Source organism: Petaurus breviceps, unplaced genomic scaffold (genome assembly GCF_028583685.1).
Source record: "Petaurus breviceps papuanus isolate PSGF00001 unplaced genomic scaffold, PetGlider_PUasm1.0 140, whole genome shotgun sequence".
In the NCBI taxonomy this organism is placed as follows: domain Eukaryota; kingdom Metazoa; phylum Chordata; class Mammalia; order Diprotodontia; family Petauridae; genus Petaurus; species Petaurus breviceps.
The window spans coordinates 17,506,339-17,528,102 of NW_027185698.1; the positions used below are offsets into that span (position 1 = coordinate 17,506,339).

General features: G+C 36.6%; 1 protein-coding gene across 1 annotated transcript in view; it reads left to right on the forward strand.

The window, feature by feature from the left end:
- The window catches only part of DHX15 (DEAH-box helicase 15), a 76,819-nt gene that overhangs the window by 12,081 nt on the left and 42,974 nt on the right, over positions 1–21,764 (forward strand). The window contains exons 2-3 of the mRNA XM_069069074.1: positions 4,287–4,722; positions 8,487–8,680. Coding sequence (XP_068925175.1) covers positions 4,287–4,722; positions 8,487–8,680 — 630 coding nt within the window. The remainder of the gene's footprint in view (positions 1–4,286; positions 4,723–8,486; positions 8,681–21,764) is intronic.

A 21,764-nucleotide genomic window follows, 5' to 3' on the forward strand; every position in this document is an offset into this window, starting at 1 on the left:
CCCAGCAGCCATGTGGTTCAACTAATTCAGGCCCGAGACCCCCATATCTTATTACAGGTTTACTTGCCATAGGGAAATAGAGCTTGAAGCCTTATATGGATGGGTTAGATTTTGATTATAATATATTTCATTTTATTTGTAAGTATATGACTAATGGAAGTATGTAATGCTAACATAGTAAGCATGTCAGTAAGACTAATATAATAAAAAGTATATAAGTATTATATACTTACAGAGTTGCTTGACCAATATAATTTTGAAGTAATATAATCTGACCCTACCAAGTATCTCTGTTCAACTTTCTGTAGAACTCATTACTCCTTATAATGTTGTTTGGTATACCATTCTTGTTTTTCTGGAGCTAATTAATGCTAGTGGTATCAGATACATTGTTAAGGGGCATTTATAATTGAAAAAGAATTTGTGGAAATATGTGGACAGGAATTTCACAAGATGTGCAGTGAAGGGATTTCATTTGCATCATTGGACGCATAATTCACGATAAAATGGGGTCTGTGCCTATTAGATATGAGTAGTAAGTAGAAAGGGAATGTTAATATAACCTGTTAGAATGGTAACAGGTAGGAGTAACAGACTAATGAGTTGATGGTAAAATGATACTTTGTTTCAACAGAGCTCCACTGACAGGAGGATTTGTCAATCCTCAGAAACAGACCATGAAGGCAGTGTTAACTCACCACATACAGATCCAAAGGTTTTTGTAAACATAACACAGCATTTAGTAATGGTAATTGATGTTTCTATGATGCTTTAAAGTTTGCGAATATTTTTTATATATCATCTCATTTGAGCCTCACAACAATCCCATCAAATGGTAAAGCTTTCCCCATTAGCTGTACAAATGAGAAAATGTACAGGATTTGAGTCCAGCTCTACACCTTGAATTTTATAACTTTTATTTTTATTGTGGAATTAAAAGAATTTCATGAATTAGTAGAAGCAGGAAGATCTGAGGGTGGATTGAGGCAGGAAACCTAATTATGATTACAGTTCTTTTAGATTGGTTGGTGTAAATAGAAATCCTTTGGGACAGTTTAAGGTTCATCTGTCAAAACTCTCCCAGTGAGAAGTAAACTTGCTTTTGGAGAACTATTTCCAGTTGATAAAGAAACATTTTAACTGTAAGAAGCCATTTGAATGTATCATACTTTATAAATATTTTGCTGTTTATTATTGAGTGAAATCACAACCACTTAGTGAAGTGTTGCTAATATTCATTATCTCCATTTTTCCCCCCAGAAAATATGTTCATGAATTTTAAGGTACAAGTTGCATATGGGCAGTGCAGTGGATAGAGAGCACTGGGCTTAGAGGAAAACCCTGAGTGTAAATCCAGCCTCAAACACTTAATTGTGTGATCCTGGGCAAGTCACTTGACCCTGTTTGTCTCAGTTTCTTATCTGTAAAATAAACTGGAGAAGGAAGTGGCACACCACTGGTGTTTTTTGCTAGGAAACCCCCAAATAAGGTCAGAAAGAATCAGACAACACTGAAGTGACTAAACAACAAAGTTGCATATTGATCAAGAGCTGGGATTCCAATTTAGCTCTTTATTCTTCACTAAAGTCTAATTCTATTGCCTCTTTGTGTTTGGAAACTATTTTAGGGTTTTTGAAAGCCATACTTGGCTATGAGTTCTGGTAGCTTTTGCTAAGCTAGAAAGTTTATTCTGGCTTGGTTATGTTCTTTTTTATCTTAGTTGCCTGGGGGCCAACATAACTCTGCTAGAAGAGGTTTGTCATTATGCCTTGGGGAGACAGATTTTTACAGCCACTGAAGTTCTCAAAGACTTTATGTCTACTAAGTTTTATGTGGCATGGCCCTTAAGCTTCAAATAGTGTAATTGAGTTTTAGAATCATCATATTTTATCTAGTGTAGGACAGTTGTTGAACTATAGGCCTGTTCATCCTGTTTTCCTATTTTACCTTCTCAATGAACATGTGTTGAGCACATACTATGTGTCCAGGGACTATGCTAGGTGCTGAGGAAACAAAGACAAAAATAAAAATACTCTAAGCACAGAGGTTACATTCAGTTAAGAGAAACAACATATGCAACTATAAGTGTCTTTAAAACATGTACAAAATAAATAGGTAATTTTGGTAGAGGGAACCAACAACTAGAAGGATCAGAAAAAGCCTTGTGTAAGAGATTACATTTCAGCTAAACTTTGAAGGAAATCCAAGAGGCAGGAGTGTATTCCAGGCATGGGAGACAACCTGTGCAAAAGCATGGAACTAAAATGTCATGTTTGACAAATAGTCCGAACTCCAGTTTGCGTAGATTATAAACTATGTAAAGTAATGTATACAAGACTAGTAAGTAGATTGGATTCAGTTTGTTGAGGCCTTTCACTGCCAAGCAGAAGTTGTAATTTATCCTTGTGTCATTGTGTGGGAGCATGATTTGGTCAGGCCAATTTTCTCAATTTTTGTTTAAAAATTATATTTTTCACTTAATGATTTTTCAAGTATTTATGTATTTGAAAGGTCAGTCAGTCACTGGACGTGGTATTTTTATGTTCTAGCCATCGTGCAATTGCTAGAGATAAAAAGAAAGGCAAAAGGAGGTTCCTGTTCTTAAGGACTTCACAGTCTCACCAGGAGGTTGGGCATAATGGAATTGTCCATTTTTGAGTGGAAGATGAATAGATGATTGGCCGGGGCGCTCCCTCCGTAAGTGGAGAATGTAGAAAGCTCTACACCCCCTCTTCCATCTTACTGTACCCCAAAGGTAGTATGATGTAGTTAAATGATGGTTGGGTTTAAGAGTGAGTAGTGAACCTGGGTTCTGATCAGTTTATGTTTTCTGGCTATATGACCATGGCTAAGTCATTGAATCTTTTTGTACTTCAGTTTCCTTATCTTTAAAATGGGGGTGATACTTGTAATACCTACTTGTTATAAGGGCATGAGGCTCACGTGAGATAAATTGTTTAAAGTACTTTGCAAACTTTAGAATGCTATATAAAATGCCTGCTATTGTCATATATTTTATCCTTCTACTATAGGTTCCATGAGAGCAAGGACTGTATTTTATCTAACCTTTATATTTCTACCAGTGCCTAGAATTATTAGCTATCCATTTGTTTGGTCATGTCCAATTTTTTGTGGCCCCATTTGGGGTTTCTAGGCAAATATACTGGTGTGGTTTGTCATTTCCTTCTGCTGTTCATTTTACAGGTGAGGAACGAAGGCAAACAATTACTTACAGTTTAGTGACTTGTCCAGGGTCACAGAGCTAGTATATGTCTTAAGGCTAGATTTGAACTCAGGGAGATGAGTCCAACTGACTCCAGACCCAGCATTCTATCTATTGAGCCACCTAGCTATCTCTGATCTATACATACTATAGATAAACATTTACAGAATGTTGAATAACTATTATCAAGAATGTTTCAAAATCTTAGAGCAGGAAGGGATTTTGTGAGGTAATTTTCTCTGTTGTATAGTGCTCTCTTTTTTCTTTTGCATCAGCTGTTCAACCACCCTCCCCACCATGAATGTACTTATTTTTTTGCCTTATAGAATCTCTCCCTTCAAGATGCAGCTCAGTGACTGCCTTCCATCAGAAATCTTGGCTAATCTCTTAATCTAGTGCCTCCCTTTTAAATAGCTTTGTGTTTGACTACTTTGTATTTATTTGTATTCTCTTTATATTTATTCTGTATCTGCCTATATATGTATGTCTTTGTCCTGCTAAGTAGAGAATGTTTTGTATATTTGTATCTGTAGCACCTAGCAGAGAATGTAAACTTTTCACAAGTAGGAAATGTTTCCTTCATTATATTTGTAGTATAGTGCCTGGCACATATTAGGCAATTTAATCTTTCTTGATTGATAGTCTAAGAAATAGTAGCCCAATCCCATGTAGCCCAGAGCAGTAAAATAGTAAGCAAATAACCAAATTTTAAAATTTGAAAGGACCTTGTAAACCATATACCCACCCCATACCCTGAAAATTAATTCTCACTGCAGTATACCCAACAGTCATCCAGGCTTTTCTTAAAGATCTACACTGGCAGGGAGCTCACTCTGCCTATAGTCAATATAGATTCCTTAGCACTGGGGAATGTAATTTCATTGTTCTAAAGTGTCATTCTTAATCAACTGAAATTTAACCTGCTTTCAATAACTAGGGACTCTTATATTCTTTTCTTTGGACGAGTACTGTATTGAAACCTTCCTTACTTTTTTTTTTCTGAATGGAAATGTGTAAATAAACCTTAATTTAGCAAAATCTGATTTCTTACTTTTATTTTTAGGAAGGATCGAGATCGTGACCGGGATCGTGAAGATCGTTCCAAAGATCGTGACAGAGAACGTGACAGGGGAGATAGAGAGAGAGAAAGAGAGAAAGAGAAGGAAAAAGAATTACGAGCCTCTACTAATGCTATGCTGATTAGTGCTGGGTTACCACCTTTAAAAGCATCGCATTCAGCACACTCAACACACTCAACACACTCAACACATTCAACACATTCTGCTCATTCAACACACACCGGACATGCAGGACACACATCACTTCCACAGTGTATTAATCCATTCACTAATCTTCCCCACACCCCTCGTTACTATGACATTCTAAAGAAGCGGCTTCAACTCCCTGTTTGGGAATATAAGGATAGGTTTACAGATATTCTGGTTAGGCATCAGTCCTTTGTACTAGTTGGTGAGACTGGTTCTGGTAAAACAACACAGGTAAGTTTGTGCATCGTGAAGATGCATGCTCTCTGTGTCTGTATGTGTGAGATTTTCATTTTTAGATATCTCTTGAACCTTGTAAGAGTTAAGCAAAACCAGCCACTACAGTGACTGAGTTGATAGTGTATGAAGCATTTTGACCAGTGGTCTCCATCTTTTCCCAAAAGGAAAGGAGGTACTTACTCAAATCTTCTCATCATCACCATCAGCGTTTGACCTTGTTTTAGTTGGGGATGTTTTATGCTTCTGTACCATTTATATTCATATAGTTTTTAATGGCTATTTTTCTCCTAGTTCTGCTTACTTCAGTTTGTAAATATTTTCATCTTCTCTGAATTCCTTATTTGTCATTTCTTATGATATAGTAAAATGTCATTATGTTTGAATACCAAATATTTTGTTTAAACATTCCCCCAATTAATATGTACTTACTTTTTTTTTCCTTTTTGGGGGGGGTAAGGCAGGGAAGTTGGGGTTAAGTGACTTGCCCAAGGTCACAGGGCTAGTAAGTAAGTGTTAAGTGTCTGAGGCTGGATTTGAACTCAAGTACTCCTGACTCCAGGGCCAGTGTGCCACCTAGCCGCCCCGATATGTACTTACTTGTTTCCATTTTTTTGGTACCACAAAAGTGATGCTATGCATGCTTTTATTTATATAGAACTTTTCTGTCTTTGATGTCCACAGAACTGTATGTTTCATATTTTATCCATTAATGTTTAAAACACTTAAATACTCTAATTTCTCCCTTTGTTCATTTGTTGTAGGATTCATTGGGGAGTGCTTAGAAAGCAGTTTGTGGAGTTAGGCTTGCTTATGCTACCCTAGTGGTAGGAAACCAGCCTCAGTTATATTTACAGTAGAGTAAGGGAGTCATCAAGGAGTATCACAGGCACACTTATAATGTCTGAACCTGTAAGGGAAGAATACTACTTTGTTGGGAAGATCTTTAGTGAGAGACAGTGCAATAATTAACCTTTGCCACTTAATACCCTGTGACCTTAAACAAGTCACCTAACTTTTCTTTTTGTCAGTTTTCTCATAAGTATGATGTCACTCAAATCACCAAATTGAAATAGACTTCCTGGTTACTGATTTTGAGGGATACATTTGCAAATAGTTTACAAAATAATTGCAGATTTGCAACATTTGAAAAGTTGCAAGTTAGGAACTGGTTCTGGTTTACAATGAATGCTCTGTCAATATGCTAGAATTTTAAGATTTTTTTTTACCATTCTTAGCTTTAATAATCACTTATTTGGGAAACTGTATACTGACTAGTCTATCTGCTCTTATTCTTCATGTTGATTTTTATCCTTATTCAGAAATTTGTTTGAATAGTTTTTAACTGCTCCAGGAAAAGAAAGAAGAAAAAGTAAAATAGGCACTTGAATTTAGCTTTGTATTTATTTTCTCTGTAATTTTGTACTTTTAGCTAAGGATGTAAGAGAGAAACTCAAATTAGAAGTTGTTAGAGTTATAGGTCTATAGTCAGAAGTGACTCAACTAATGGGCTTGTTTTGGCAGTCTTTCTCTTGATGTATTTTGTCTTTACCTTTTCATCTCAAATGTTGTTCTGTGCCTTCCACCCACATACTACCATCTGCCTCCACTACCCCAACATGAACTCCAAAGGGGCTTCTTGCAATCACAAGGCTAATAGCTTGAGAAAAATCTTACAATAGCTTTAGAATATAGGCATAAGCTAATTTACTCTTACCTCTATTTAGAATTGCAGTGATTATTCTGTATTTGATATGGGAATTAAGTGGATATTATCTAATTCATCCCTTTTTCTTTTGATAATATTCTACAACATTACTCTGTATTCTTTTCTCATTGATAATTTATTCCTTTGTCTGTTTTCTCATAGGAAATCTCTACCACCCCCACCCCACCCCCAAGCCCTTCACTCTTTTCTTAATATGAGAGGCCACATACACACCTAAATTGATGGTACAGTTGTTTCTTTGACTAGTTTTCACTTGACTTGCTTGAAATACATTGTTGGATCCTTGGATCCTTCCTACCTCATGTAAAGCAAATCCTTTTCACTAAACCCTTCCCTTTGGCCTACTGAGATGAGAAAAGATGGTGATGTCAGGACAGTCTTTGTTTTTAGCTGCCACCACCATTTCTAGTTTGCCTTCTGTGTTTTACCTTTCACTAAAATGGTGCACATTGGATAGACTTGGCATATTTGAGGAAAGGGAGTTTCCTTTTTTCTGCAGATACAGAAAAGGAATCCTCTACATCTAAGACTGTTTATGCTATGACAGTAATAAAGCTTAGATTTACTTTGTCTTTCAAGGTCATGTGGCAAGCAGGAAAGGCAGGATATTTTGGTGGAAAGATCATTTAGAAGTTTAAGTTCTAGTTCTGGCTTGGTGCTAACTAGCTAGCAACCTTGAGGAAATCACTACCTCAATTTCTTTGTTGTCTTTCAAGAATGAGGGAATTGAACTACATGATTTCAAGGTCTCTTCCTGGAGTCAGACTTGAAGGAAGAATAGCATTGTGGCAAGCCACAAGTATTGGCAAGATGCTTTGATTAGGATGCAAAGGAGAGAGGATTTAGTGTGACAAGCACTAAGCTAGTGGTCCAGATAGAAAAATGAATTAGTTTGAAGAACAAGACATGAAACTACAAGAGAGAACCAGGATTTTTATTTTAGGAATTGCACACAAGAAAGGTGATTCTATCTGCATTATCTTTTTCCTCTCTTCTCTTTTCCCTCCCTCTCCTGCCTCATGTAGGAGAACTTCTTTGGTTTTGTTTCTAAACAATTTTTTGATCTAGTAGAATGAATAGAAGGGTTGGATAGCCACCTGAAAGGAAGATTCAGTCTGTGGTTTGGGAGGCTTTTGAGGAGGTGAATATTAGCTGTCTCACTAAAGGATTGCTTTTAGAGTATAAAACTTTTTGAGTAGTTTCCAAATATGGTATTTACTAATTCCAGATTGTGTAGATTAATTTCTTATGGTATGTATGTAGAATTCCGTAATAAGGTATTAAGAAATGTAGCTTCTTATATACTTAAGTAGAGATTTAACTACTATTTCCCTGTGGTTCTCCATTGTTACTTTTCTAATCAATCCACTAACTTCACAACTCCTCTTAACTTTAGTTCACTGTAAAAGAGGAAAGAAATGCACTATCGAGGTGTTATATTTTTATCACCTTGATGGTATTCTTCTGTAGCAATATAGCTCCAACTCTAGTCCAAGGCTTCTTAAATTTTTTCTACTCTAGACCTGTGCTTCTTAAATTATGGGCCGAGACCCCATCTAGACCCTACCTGAAGCAGGTGCAATGCTTACAGTGCTCTTGGCTAGATGTGGAGCACAAATTGTATTTCTTGAAGTTAATCCCCTTAACTCTTGGCAACAGTAGGATTATTCTGGAGAGAAAGCAAGATATGCTGGCTGGGTAGAAGGGTGTCCTATTGCATGAATAGGTTTAAGTCTTCAGGGACATAATTTGCAGTAGCTGAATCAGAAAAACAAGAAGCACTAAAACAGGTGTACATGCATAACTTTCACATAGTAGACACAAAAGAAATGTTCATTGAATTAAATTATTAAATTGAAAGAGGATTCTTATACCTATGTTATCTTTCACCTTTATTTAAAATCATACTCTTGTGACATTTAAGTGAAACGCTTTTAAAATGTTAAAGCAAGGCATTTTTATTTAGTTTCATTTACTGTGTTTGTAAAGTGAACCAATATTTTCATGCAAACCTGAAAATTTTTTTTGATAGATCCCTCAGTGGTGCGTTGAGTATATGCGCTCCTTACCAGGACCCAAGAGAGGAGTGGCCTGCACACAGCCCAGGAGAGTTGCTGCAATGAGTGTGGCTCAGAGAGTTGCTGATGAAATGGATGTGATGTTGGGCCAGGAAGTTGGGTACTCCATTCGATTTGAAGATTGCAGTAGTGCAAAAACTATTCTCAAGTAAGTGATGTCACTCTGCTTTCAACTGTGAACTTTCATTATAGGGATCTTCTGTCAATGAGAATTCCACTAAGAAAAAATCATCAGTGTCTAGAAATTAAAATGTAAAATGAATGACTAGTGGAGGCTTCTGATTTCTTGTATGGAACTTTGTCTGCTAATAATGCTAATTGCCCTCTTTGACAGTTGTGGATTCATCAGTCCATAGGTGATTTATTAAATATCTATTATGTATTAAAACTTCCAGTGTAATATATAGTTCCCTGCTTTTAAGAGTTTGTCTAGTGAATTTCAACTATTGCACAGTGATACTCTTAAAGTAAAATTAAAGATGAATTTTTAGTGTACATTCTAGTCACTAGTATACAGTGTAGTGAATAGATAATGCAAAGTCTCTTGACATGTTCCAGTATTTAATCTGTTGAGTGCTGGGATGAAAACCTAAAACATACTTGGAAATTAGATGAATAACATACTTTGCAAATGTATTGTTTAAAGAAGGTGTATAATTTTTCTATCATCCAAATGGACATAGTTACTTATTCTTTGTTCAAGATGATCTCCAGAATCCTTCTAACTTTAATGATCTGCCTCTTAAAGCTTAATTTTTCTGCAAGTTGATTTTTCAGTATAACAGTATTTATCACATTTGCTTCAGTAGTCTTAGTTGAGAACTGTCCAAAATTACTAAAAACAGGAATTATTAGTGTATTACTATCTCTTTGCTCTTTTCCATTCCCTATGGTTTTTGACATATGATCTCTTCTGGTAGATAAACTCTTTATTATAAAATTTTAGTAGATTTTAATTAAAACAGAAACCCAGAGGTGAGATTTTTAGTGCCTTGTGGTTGTATCTTATAGACAAAATATTGTTAATGAAGTGTCTGTAATAGTATGAAACATAGCAAATGTAAGGTAGAAAAAAAATGAGTTGCCAAATGAACAGTTGATGTTGATTTGATTTCTTTTTATCTATGAACTATGTTGAGGGAAGGAGATTTTTTTTTTACTTTTGTCTTTTGTACTTTAAAATTAGCCACTCATATAGACTAACTCCAGCCATGGACAAGCCAGCTTACCCTCTCTGAACCTAATAGTAACTGTGTTTACTCATCTGACAGTTGGTAGTGATCAAATGAGATAAGAGATAGGAAGTGTTTTGTAGTAAGCCTTGAAATTGCCACATATGTGTCATTTGTTATTAATCATTTGTTGAGAGGGAAAAGGACCTCTTTTCCTTTGCTTATATGTATTTCTCATGATTCCTATTCCTTTTTATTGCAGCAGGAAGTCCATTTGATTTATTTTGATTTATTCTAGTTTTGCTTCTTTAAAACTTAAATTTCTCTATTACCTACTTCATTTAGTATCTTCACCCTTACTAATGCCACATGTAATGATCTTCAGCAAAATCTACTAGTGTCTTTGTAGCTCCTACTTTTACTCTACAGCCATGCCATTTTTTTTCTGTTTGTCAGTAATTCCATTGTCACACTGTGATAAATGTTTTGCTTGAGATTTTCAAAGACAATTTCATAATGTTTCCTCAGGCTTGGTAATAATGCCTACTGTAATCTCAGATACTAGAGTAAATATTTGTAGTTTCCATTGATACATATGTTGAAATGAGGGACATATTATTTCACTCATCATTTGTTTAATTATAATGTTATGTTGGTTATTTCATAATAAGCTTGTGTTAAAGACAGTTGGAATGATTTAATGTTTTAATCTCACAGTGTAATAATTTTATCTTAAATACAGTCTGGGTTAAATTCAATACAGTTCTTTAGTTCTGTGATGTCATTCCTAAATGCATCAATTGTGATTATAATGTACTCCAGAAAATAGTACTGCTAACAGTGTTTGTTCTTTTTAAACTATTATGTGTTTTATGTAGTGCCACAGCAAGCTACTACAAGCTGCTACATTAACAGTTAAACTCAGGGATTTGGAGACAACGTAGAACATTTAACATGAGAAGGACTCATATGATTTTGTAGAAATAGAACCATCCATTCATGTTGGCAGATCTAAACTATGTTCCAGCTTTTATACATTTTTCTTGCTGTGCTCATGATTTTGTAAAAAGCAGTCCTTAGAACACAATTTGGAGGTTGGGGTGGTTTGTGGATAATTTTTTTTTTTAAGCAATCAGGGTTAAGTAACTTGCTCAATGTTACACGGCCAGTTATTATTTCTGGGTGTGGTGCTAAGTATCTGAGCCGGGATTTGATCCCCTGGTCATCCTGACGCTGGAGCCGGTGTTCTTACTTGCTGAGCCACCTGGCCGCCCCTAAGGATAATTTTTAAAAGGATAAACTTTTGATCAAGGTTAATATTAGTTATAATATAATAAGGTTATAATACTGTGTGTAAATTCTTTTTTTTTAAATGTAGCTAGTAACTGTTCAGTTTCCTTGCACTAGAAGCACTTTCAATAGCTTAACCCTCTTATTTTCTGAATGTCAGGTAATCACCTTGGTGATGTTTTTTTTATTTGATTGTTATCTTTGGTTTTTATATCACCTACATTTCCCACTGTATCCTACCGGTCTCCCAGAGACCCCACCTAACTGCTAGTTTACCATAAAGTTGTCATACATCCCTCTGATGGCTCATTTTTGAAGATATAAATACTATTCATTACATCGTCCTTTTATTGTCAACATTCTAGAAGGTGAACCATTTTAAAATTGATAAAGGGTAAATAAGGAGGCCTACTCTTTTTTTTCTTTTTGGAGGGCAATTGGGGTTAATGACTTGCCCAAAGTCACATGGCTAGTAAGTATGTCAAGTGTCTGAGGACAGATTTGAACTCAGGTCCTTCTGACTCCAGGGCTAGTGCTCTATTCACTGCGCCACCTAGCCACCTCCAAAGGAGGCCTTTTTAAAATTGCTATATTGGGAACCAGAGGTAAACCTCATTCAGCTGCATAATTCTTTCATTTTATAAATACTTAGTCTGTTAAGTATATATTTTAATAAACTTAAGTTCAGTTATCTTTTTAATCACTTTGAAGGTTTAACTTGTGGAGGGGCAGATTCACCAGGTTAACTTGTTGATGAAGCATATATTCCAGGCTGTCCTAGTGATATCAACCTGTTTGAGCACTTTTTTTAGTGCACACACCCAAATAGGAATTGGGTATCATTAACAAAGTAGGATAATCAAGCAAAGCAGATAAACACATTGGACATATCTGAAATGTGTGGCTCACCCTACAAAACTATTTCAGCATTTATCTAGTTATAAGAGGTGAGAGGTATGCTTTACTCTTAGTCCTCCGGAGTCACAACTTGTAATTGCAGTGGTCAAGCTTCTGTATTAGATATCAAGTTGTGCTATTAGATATTAAACTGCTATTATTTACTTCACAAGACTGAATCTGGGGTGTGTGAAACTATTTACTATAGGCAGCCACCATATCTGGAAATAAAGCTAATTTTAATATAATCATATTAGTAATGCACAAATTAATAAAGCTGTTGTTACTGTTTATCCAAAATGTGTCTCTAGAGTGTTGCAAAAGCATGAGTCTCCTAGACCTGAAGTGATGAAGGTAATTTACATTCTGGTTAAACAAAAGGATAAAAATAGTGAGGGAAGAGAAAAGTGACAAAATGAACAGTTTATTAAATCATCATTGTCTATATAGTTTTTAACTTAGGAAGGAAGCTGATAGGATATTAGAACGCTTTTCAAAGTTTTTCCAATATTGGTCAACTTCACCACTTAGGGAGACTAGTGCATTTGTACTACCTGCCCTCATGCCCCTTCGCTTCCAAACTTGTTTCCCAAGCTTCCTTCAAGACCTAGGTGAAGTTCTTCAGTTGCTTTTCTAGTCATGATCCCTCTTCCTACTCCCTGCCTTCTTTTCCCTCTCAAATGGCTTTCCATCTTCTCTCTCATTCTGTCTTGATAGATGATAGATATATTTAGATAGAACACAAGCACACACAATTCTTGAATATATATACCTGATTGTTTACATGCTGTAAGTGCTGAATAAATACTTGCTTCTTGCTCTTGCAATTGTTCCTTATCCAAATTCTCTCCAGCAGGTTTACTCCCCTCAAATTCCTGGCCTTCCTCAAATGTGTAGATCTTAATGCACAATGCTGTTCTATACAGACTGCCCTCCTTGTTTGTTCTTCTTTTGAATAAAAGCATACTTATAGTCATGAGCTCTATTTGTCAAGTCTCAGTAATACTTATAGAGACAGATATACCTCTCTTTTTTCAAGACTGTAAAGTCACCCAGTTACTGTATTGTACCTGCCACTTTAATTTTAGCAAGACTGACATATCTAGGTAAACAATTTTCTCCTTCTACTTATGATCAAATTTGAAAACTGTACAGATTTTTTTTTTACTGGCCTTCTTCAGGTCTGCTTCATTTCTTGACAACAATTGAAATCATTAAATGATACAGAGGATGAATGAAATAAGATTACCTGGGCTTGTGATGATCAGAAAAGGCATATTTGAGTTGATAGGATTGAACTGGGCCTTGAAATATGGACAGACTTTAGAGGAATAAATCAGCAGGAGGGGAGTAACAAGAGTAAATGACAGAAAGCGTAAAGAGTAAGTTACTCCTGAGTTCATTAGTAGAGCTAGAGCAATAAATTTATGTAGTAGGGGATAGGTATGGTAGCTGGAAAGGTAGACAGCTGAAGTGGGTTAAAATACACATTCTTCACTGTAAATAGAGTATCATTTGGCATGTTGATGCCATCTTAATATTTAATGCACCCATCTCATGGGACTTGTATGCATAGTAGTTGAATTTACAAGTGAATCCAAAGTTGAAATGTTTCTTGGCTTCTATTTTCTAAGATATTATTTTTGAATGAAAACATTAACTTCATTTATTAACCCAATATGTACCAGATGCTGGGCATAAAAATAAACAGTTTTGTGCTCAGAAAACTACTACAACATTGTGTATTAATTACATTTACTTCTTTGGGAGTATGTTATACCTGTAGATGTTTTCTAGCAGAAGAACAGTGACATCTTTGAAGATTTGGGTTCCTGTTGTCAAGAAGTATAGGAAAAATTTTAAAATATCTTTTTCCTCATGAACCATATAGTATTTATCTCTAGGGGAATTTACCTATTCAGTGAATATTTGTCTGCTCTTTTATCTAATTTTATTAGGTGTCTCATTGTTGATGTTATGTTTAAAGAGACTAGAATAAGGAAAGAATTAAAAGCAAGTATAGTATCTTTTTAATGTGGCTTATTTCAGGGACCATAGTCTTTTACAACTTATTCCAAAAGTCTTAGTGTAGTTTAAAGTTAAAACCTTAAAATTGTATGAAGACTTTTGGAACGCTCTGTACAAAGATGATTTTTTGAAGACAAAACAGAGCTTCCATTTGTATTCATTCACAAGTAAGGAATTCAGAGGACTTTTCTTTGCTCTCCCTCCACACATGCTGATGAGTTCTTTTAGCTTTCAGATTAATTACTTCTTAGCTTAGTTTTGGTTTGCCTTCTACCCATTTCATAGGCTTTTTTCTTTTTATTCATTTTTTTCAGTAGACAAGTCAGACTCACATGTTATATTAGGTTTAAGGCAATGGAGCTCATTTCAGTGAGTACATTTTCAAAGAAGTTAAAACAAATCAATGTCTATGTTTTGTTGGCTGTCCCATGCCTACTAGTATTTTGTTGACCTGGTAATACTATATACTTTTAAGTGATTAATCATTTGTCATATTCTCCCTTATTATTTTGTACTGACATAAAAAAAGTACCCATCTTCTTTATAGTTGGGCTGAAGAGAACAAAGCTTAATACTGCTTTAAGACTTTTGGAACACTGCATATAAAACCATATCCTGTTAGACTGTTTCTGTATTTGGATTATTGATGCATTTCCTATTGCTACACTTTTTTTTCCAAAAGTAGCTGATAAGTAGGAGCTTCAAGACAGGGTGATTAAAATGATTGGTAGAGCTAAAGAGATAAAGTATCAAGATAGGTTTTAAATAATTTTTATTCTAGACTCATATAGCATTAAACTGTTTGCTAGCCTAACTAAGATTGTTGAAGCTATCATTGATGACTGCCTACTTCCAGATGACAGCCAAAGAAACAAATACAAAATGGCTTCAGTGTTATGCCTCCCTTACATTTGTGTAGTTTTTGGAAAGCCTACAGATAATAATCTAGGTTTTGGTGCTTGTAAGTGTGAAATCTATAACCAGTGACCAATAAGGTAACATAGTGCTAGTGAAACTGAATCAGTCTTGACATTTGCTGTGAAACAAATGAAGTTAAATAGATGATTCAAAGGTTCTCTTTGGGAGAAATTGATAACAGTATTGGCAAAGTTGGTTTTATCATGGGTCCAAGGATAATACGAAGTGTAATTTCATTGGACTTTGGTTTATCTTATGATAAACATTTGCAAGAAGACCACCATGAAAATAGTTTATATATCATCTCCTGAGGATGAAGAGGTAGGTAATTCTAGAAAGAATTCACTTTTGACTTTGCAAAAATAAATAAGTGCATGTTAATACACAGTTACTTCAGTGCAAAGGTATATGCATAGGTGATGGTAGCAAAAAAGTATTAGCACAATTTATGAATAAGAAATGAGGTGCCAAAAAATTGTATAGTACAGACACAAATCCTTTTTTTTTTTTTTTTTTTTTTTTTTTGCTTTGGGGGGGGAGCAGGGCGGTGGGATTTAAGTGACTTGCCCAAGGTCACATGGCTAGTATGTGTTGAGTGTCTGAAGGAAATTTTGAACTCAGGTCCTCCTGACTCCAGGGCCTGTGCTCTATTTACTGCGCCACCAAGCCACCCCCCAGATATAGAAATCTTATTCCTATATACTGTGAAAACTTTCAAGAGTACAATCAGTAATGGAGTCCAACAGTCTGGAGAACAATTTAGAATTATGTCTAAAGGGCTATAAAATTTTTCATACTTTTTTACCCAGCAATGCCACCACTAGGTCTCTTATCCAAAAGAGTTTAGAGAAGAAGGAATTTGTTTGTACAGAAATGGTTAGAGCAGTTGTTTTTGTGGTGGCAAAGAATTGGAAATTAAGGGTATGCCCATCAGTTGGGAAATGGCTGAACAAATTGTGGTAAATGATTGTGATCGAATACTATTGTGTTTTAAAAAATGAAGAGCAGGAAGCTCTCAAAAAACATGGAAAGATATGAGCCTGATGCAAAGTGAAATGAACAGAACCAGGAGAACATTGTGTACAGTAACAGCAATATTGTAGTATAATCTACTATGAATTGGCTATTTTCAACAATACAGTGAACTAGGACAATTCTATACGACATATGAGAGATGCTATCTATGGTCAGAACTAATGCACTCTCAGATTGAAGCATATTTTTTTACTTCCTTTATTTTTCTCCCTATTTTGACTTTTCTTTTGCAATGTGGAAAAATGTTTTGCTTGGCTTTGTGTATAACTGATAACAAATTGCTTGCGTTCTCTCAAGGAGGGGAGAGGGAGAAAGAATTTGAAATTCAAAATTTTTAAAAATTAATTTTTACATGTAATTAGTAAGATAGTTAATGAAATAAAAATATTTGATAGTAGCATAGTGAGCACTAAAGCAGTTAGGAACAAAATTGTATTTTAATACAAAATTCACCAAATATGTACTAAATTGCTTAGTTTCTACTGGGGGTGTAGGAGGTATTGTGTGTGTGATTAATTTGTGGAGGAGGAGAACACTGACAATTGGGGATATCAAAATAGGTTTCATATAGCATGTGGCTCTTGAACGGATGGAACTAGGGATTTTAAAAGAGGTAAAAATAAGGAAGAAGAGCATTCTAGGCATGGTGCCAGTATATCGCAAGAATTTTTTTTAATGGCAGAAGAAAACCACATGTACAAAAATATAGCAGCTCTTTTGGGTAAAGAACAATGGAGATTCCCATCATTTCAGGAATGACTAAATAAAGGTAGTGAATAGAGTGCCAAACCTCGAGTCAGACTCCTTCCTTAGTTCAAATTTGGCTTTAAACACTTAATAACAGTGTGATTCTGGGTAAGTCACTTAACCCTGTATGCTTTAGTTTCCTCATTTATAAAAATAAGCTGGAGAAAGAAATGATAAACCACTCCATTATCTTTGCCAAGAAGACCCCAGATGAGGTCAGGAAGAATGGGACACAATTGAAAACAGTGGAACAATAATAACATTAATGTGATATTTTGCTGTAAGACATGTTGAAAGACATGGTTTTGAGGAAACCTGGAAGGACACAAAATGAATTGAATAGAATAATTGTTACAATAAAAGTATTATAAAGAAAAACAATTAAAAGTCATTAAGAAATCTGATCAACATCATGACCAAGCACAATTCTATAGGACTAGTGACAAAACAGCTTCCCATCTCCTTGCAGACAAAGTGATGATTAGGACATATAGTAGTTTTGGGATATGGCCAGTGAAGGAATTTGTTTTTCCTAACTGCATATTTGTTACAAGGTTTTGTTTTATTTTCTAATTGGGAGAGAGATGTGAGGAAAAGGAGAACTGGAAAGAGGGTAGCTAGGAAGAAAGGAAGGGCATTGAAGTCTTTAAAAGAAAGTGGACAAAAGAGAATAGCAGACAGAAGCAGACATAGGACAGCTTTGATTCTTTTAAGTATTGAGTTTGTGATGCCTTCCAATGGGATACTCAGGTGGAAATGACTATCATGCAATTAGTGAGGCAGGATTGACCCTCTGGGAAAAGATGAGGGCTGTTTATTTGTTATCTGGGTCTCATCTGCATAGAGATGTTTGAATCCACAGGAACGGATGAAATCACCTAGAAAGAACAGTCCTAGTTTTGATATACTGAAGGGACAAGATAGAAAGAGATGGAGAGGAGTAGAGTCAAGATGGCGGAGTAGAACTAGGACTTCCGCGTGGTGCCAGCTTCCACCTTTCCCAATTCATGTAAAAGGGGACTCTGAACAAACTTTGGAGCTACAGAACCCACAAAATGACACAGAGAAGCTAACCTCCCGCTGAGGACAGACCAGCAGGCCAGCAGGAATCGGCCAGTGCAGTGCGCTAGGAACCGACCCTAGCCCCTCAGCACCTGAGGTTTTAGACCCAGGGCGAGCCTGACCACCCTCCAGCTGGAGGTTCTCCAGATCACCAGCAGCTGTGGCTGTTACCAGAATTATCAACACATAGATGGCGAAGGACAAAGTGAGAGGTCAGTGCAGTGTGGACTTTGGGATCCAGTAGTTGGGAGTGCTTTGGCTTTTATCCCCTGGAGAGAGAAGCCACATGGCAGCTTCAGCTCCTGGCCTGCAGTTTGTAGGGAGACCAAGCAACCAGTCTCAGGGGTAATCACTCATGCTTTGACCTGCTTGGATCTGGATTGTGGTCTAGGGTGGAGGTCCTAGGGAGTGTGACCAGCTTGCCAGAGCATGTGGAGGCTTCAGAGAGGGCACGCAACTAATACCTCCGGCAGCTGAGGAAACCCCAGAGTTTGGAATGAAGCTCCCCTGTCTGGTAGCAGAGTCCTACTGTGGCAAAAAGCCCAAAAGTCAAGTAATTGAGTGTCAGCATGACCAGGCAAAGGAAGCAAAGCAAGCAGAAGATACCAACATTAGACTCCTATTTTGGGGACAAAAAGGATCAAAGTATGGCAGAGGAGGAAGATAGTGAAGTCAGAACTCCTGCAGCAGAAGCTTCAAAGGAAAATATGAGCTGGCCATAGAGAGGACCTTAGGAAGCAGATAAGAGAAGTGGAGGAAAAATTGGGAAAAAAATTACAATGATGCAAGAAAATTATGAAATGAGAGACGATAGCCTGACTGAGGAAAATAACACGTTAAAAAAACAGACTAACTCAAATGGCAAAAGAGGCTCAAAAAGGCAATGAGGAGAAGAATGCCTTAAAAAGCAGAATTTGCCAGATGGAAAAAGAATCTCAAAAGCTCAATGGGGAGAATCATTGCTTCAGAATTAGACTGGAGCAAATGGAAGCTAATGACTTTATGAGAAATCAAGATGCTGTTAAACAGATCCAAACAAATGAAAGAATAGAAGGCAATGTGAAATATCTCATGGGGAAAACCATTGACCTGGAAAATAGATCCAGGAGAGATAATTTTAAAATTATTGGACTACCTGAAAGCCACGATCAAAGTAAGAACCTAGAAGTCATCCTCCTGGAAGTTCTCAAAGAAAACTGCCCTGATGTTTTAGAACCAGAGAGCAAAATAGAGTTTGAAAGAATCTACTGATCACCTCCTGAAAAAGATCTAGGAATATTATAGCCAGGTTCTGAAATTCCCAGATCAAGGAGAGAATATTACAAGCAGCCAGGAAGAAACAATTTGAATACTATGGAAACACAATCAGGATTACACAGGATCTGGCAGCTTCTACACTGAGGGATCAAAGGGCTTGGAATGTGATATTCCGGAGGTCAAAGGAGCTGGGATTAAAACCCAGAATCGCTTACCCAGCAAAACTGAGTATCATGTTTCAGGGGAAAATGTGGTCATTCACTGGAATAGAGGACTTTCAAGCATTCTTGATGAAAAAAACCAGAGTTGAATAGAAAATTTGATATTCAGATACAAGAAGCATGAGAAGGTAAACAGGGAAAAGAAACCATAAGGAACTTATCAAAATTGAACTATTTACATTCCTACATGGAAAAACGATAATTGTAACTGATGAAACTTTTGTCAGTATGAAAATAGTTGAAGGGAATAGAAACATATATATCTATATATGGGCATATGAATACATATGTGAATGTGTGTGTATATATGTTTACAGGTATACATAGAAGGCACAGTACCAATTGAATAGGAGGGGATGATATGTAAAAGGTGAAATTAAGAGGTGAGAGAGGAATATAATGAGAGGAGATGGGCAGAGACAGAATGGGGTAAACTATCTCATAGAAGAGGCATGGGAAAATGGTTACAATGGAGAGGAAGAACAGGAAGGCAAAAAGGAATGGGTCAACCTTATTCTCATTGAATTTGGCTCAGGGAAGGAATGACATACACACTAAATAGGATATCTCACCCTACAGGAGAGTAGGGGGGATGATGGAAGGGAGGGCAGGCTGTACGGGGAGGGAAGTTGGAAGCACCCACTTTTGAAAAGGGACGGGATCAAAGTAGAGAATAGAACAAGTGGGAGGTGGGATAGGAGGGAGGGAAATATAGTCAGTCTTTTACAATGTATCTACTATGGTAATGTTTTGCATTAGCTGCACATGTACAACCTATACTCAATTGCTTATCTTCCCAGTAAGGGTGGGTGACAAGAGAGGAAGGGCATGAAACTGGAATTCAAAGTTTTAAAATCGAATGTCTAGAAAAAATATACTATTATTAATGCTATTTTACATGTAATTGGGAAATAAGGTATATAGGCACTGGGGCATAGAGATCCACCATGTCCTACTGGAAAAGTTGAAGCGGGTATGGGAGAGAGCAGAGTGGAGGAGGGGATATCCTGTGGGACTGCTATTTTGGGGCGGTGGGTAGGGGGAAACCGGGCAGAAAATTTGTAACTCAAAATTTGGCGGAAATGAATGATATAAATCCGAAGTTAATAAAGCATTTGGGAAAAAAAAAGAAAGATGGAGAATGCACAATTATACAGGAGAATCAGAAGAAAACAGTGCCATTAAAATCCAGGAGGGAGAGAGTGGTGTCAGATGCCCATAGAGGGTAAAGAAGGAAAAAGACATTGGCTTTCTCAATTAAGAGATCATTGGTAACTTTGAAGGGAAGAGGTTCAGTTGAAGAGGATGGATGGAAACCGGATTTCTAATTTTTAGGACATAAATGGTAAGTGAGGAGATAGAGACAATGAGTATAGGTAGCTTTTTCTAGGAGTGTTGTAATGAAGTGGTCATTCTTGAAATATGTTCCCTCCATATCTGTTTGATAGAATCCCTCACTTTAAGTTGCAGCTCCTTCACTGCCTTTCCTCATCCCCTTAATTCAGAAAGTCTTAACTTTTTCAAATGTCATGAACTCCTTTGGTAGTCTGATGAAGCCTATGGTACCCCTTCTCAGAATGTTTTTATTGTCAAAATAAAACCAATTATAATTGAAAGACAGTTATCAGTATATCTTTTAAAAACAAGTCGACAGATCCCAATTTAAGAAACCCTACTTAAATTGCTAATGTACTTCCTCTTAAACTGCCTTATATTTTAAACTATTTTGTATTTATTCTCTTTACATTTATTTTGTATATACACTTTTTTTTGCTTTTTGGAGGGCAATTGGGGTTAAGTGACTTGTCCAAAGTCACATGGCGCGCGCGCGCGCGCGTGTGTGTGTGTGTGTGTGTGTGTGTGTGTGTGTGTGTGTGTGTGTGTGTGTGTAAATGTCTGAGGCCACATTTGATCTCAGGTACTTGCGACTCCAGGGCCGGTGCTGTATTCAGTGCGGCACCTAGCTTCCCCATATACAGGCAGTTCGTTCTTGCTTTACAGAAGTGGACCATTCCTCAGACCTCTATGTAAAGTATGCAAATTTGCTCTAAGATGTGGAGAAGTGAGGGAAAAAGGTGGAAAGGGAACTTGAGGACTCATAGAGGGAGGGGCCTGGCACACAGTTCAAGGTCACATTGAGGCTGGGGACAGAATCAAGAGCAGGAGGAAAACATGAGAAACTTGTAGTATTTGAATGAGGACAGAAGACAAGTAGGGATCAGACACATGTAGTTTGGTAGGTAGGTTGAACAGAGGAAATGTTTCCTTTTCCAGTGCCAGAGGTCTTAAGCCAAACCTCTGATCTAGCAGTGGTGGTATTTCTGTGCTTCTGTTCTGCTTTCACTTGGAGGTTCCTTATTTTTTGTTGTTGGGGTATTGAGAGGAAGTAGAGCAAGCACTGAAGCAAGGGGCAGGAGCACAGACAGTATGAGCACAGTACTGTACAGTAAAACATAGATGGTTTTTTGTGGGTTTCTTTCAAAATTCTTTAGATCAAGTTAAATTCACTTAATGTGAATTTATTTTAAAAAAAAACAAACTGTCTTATTTGTTGTCTTTCATATTAGAATATAATCTCCTTCCCAGTAGGGTATTACAGACTTAC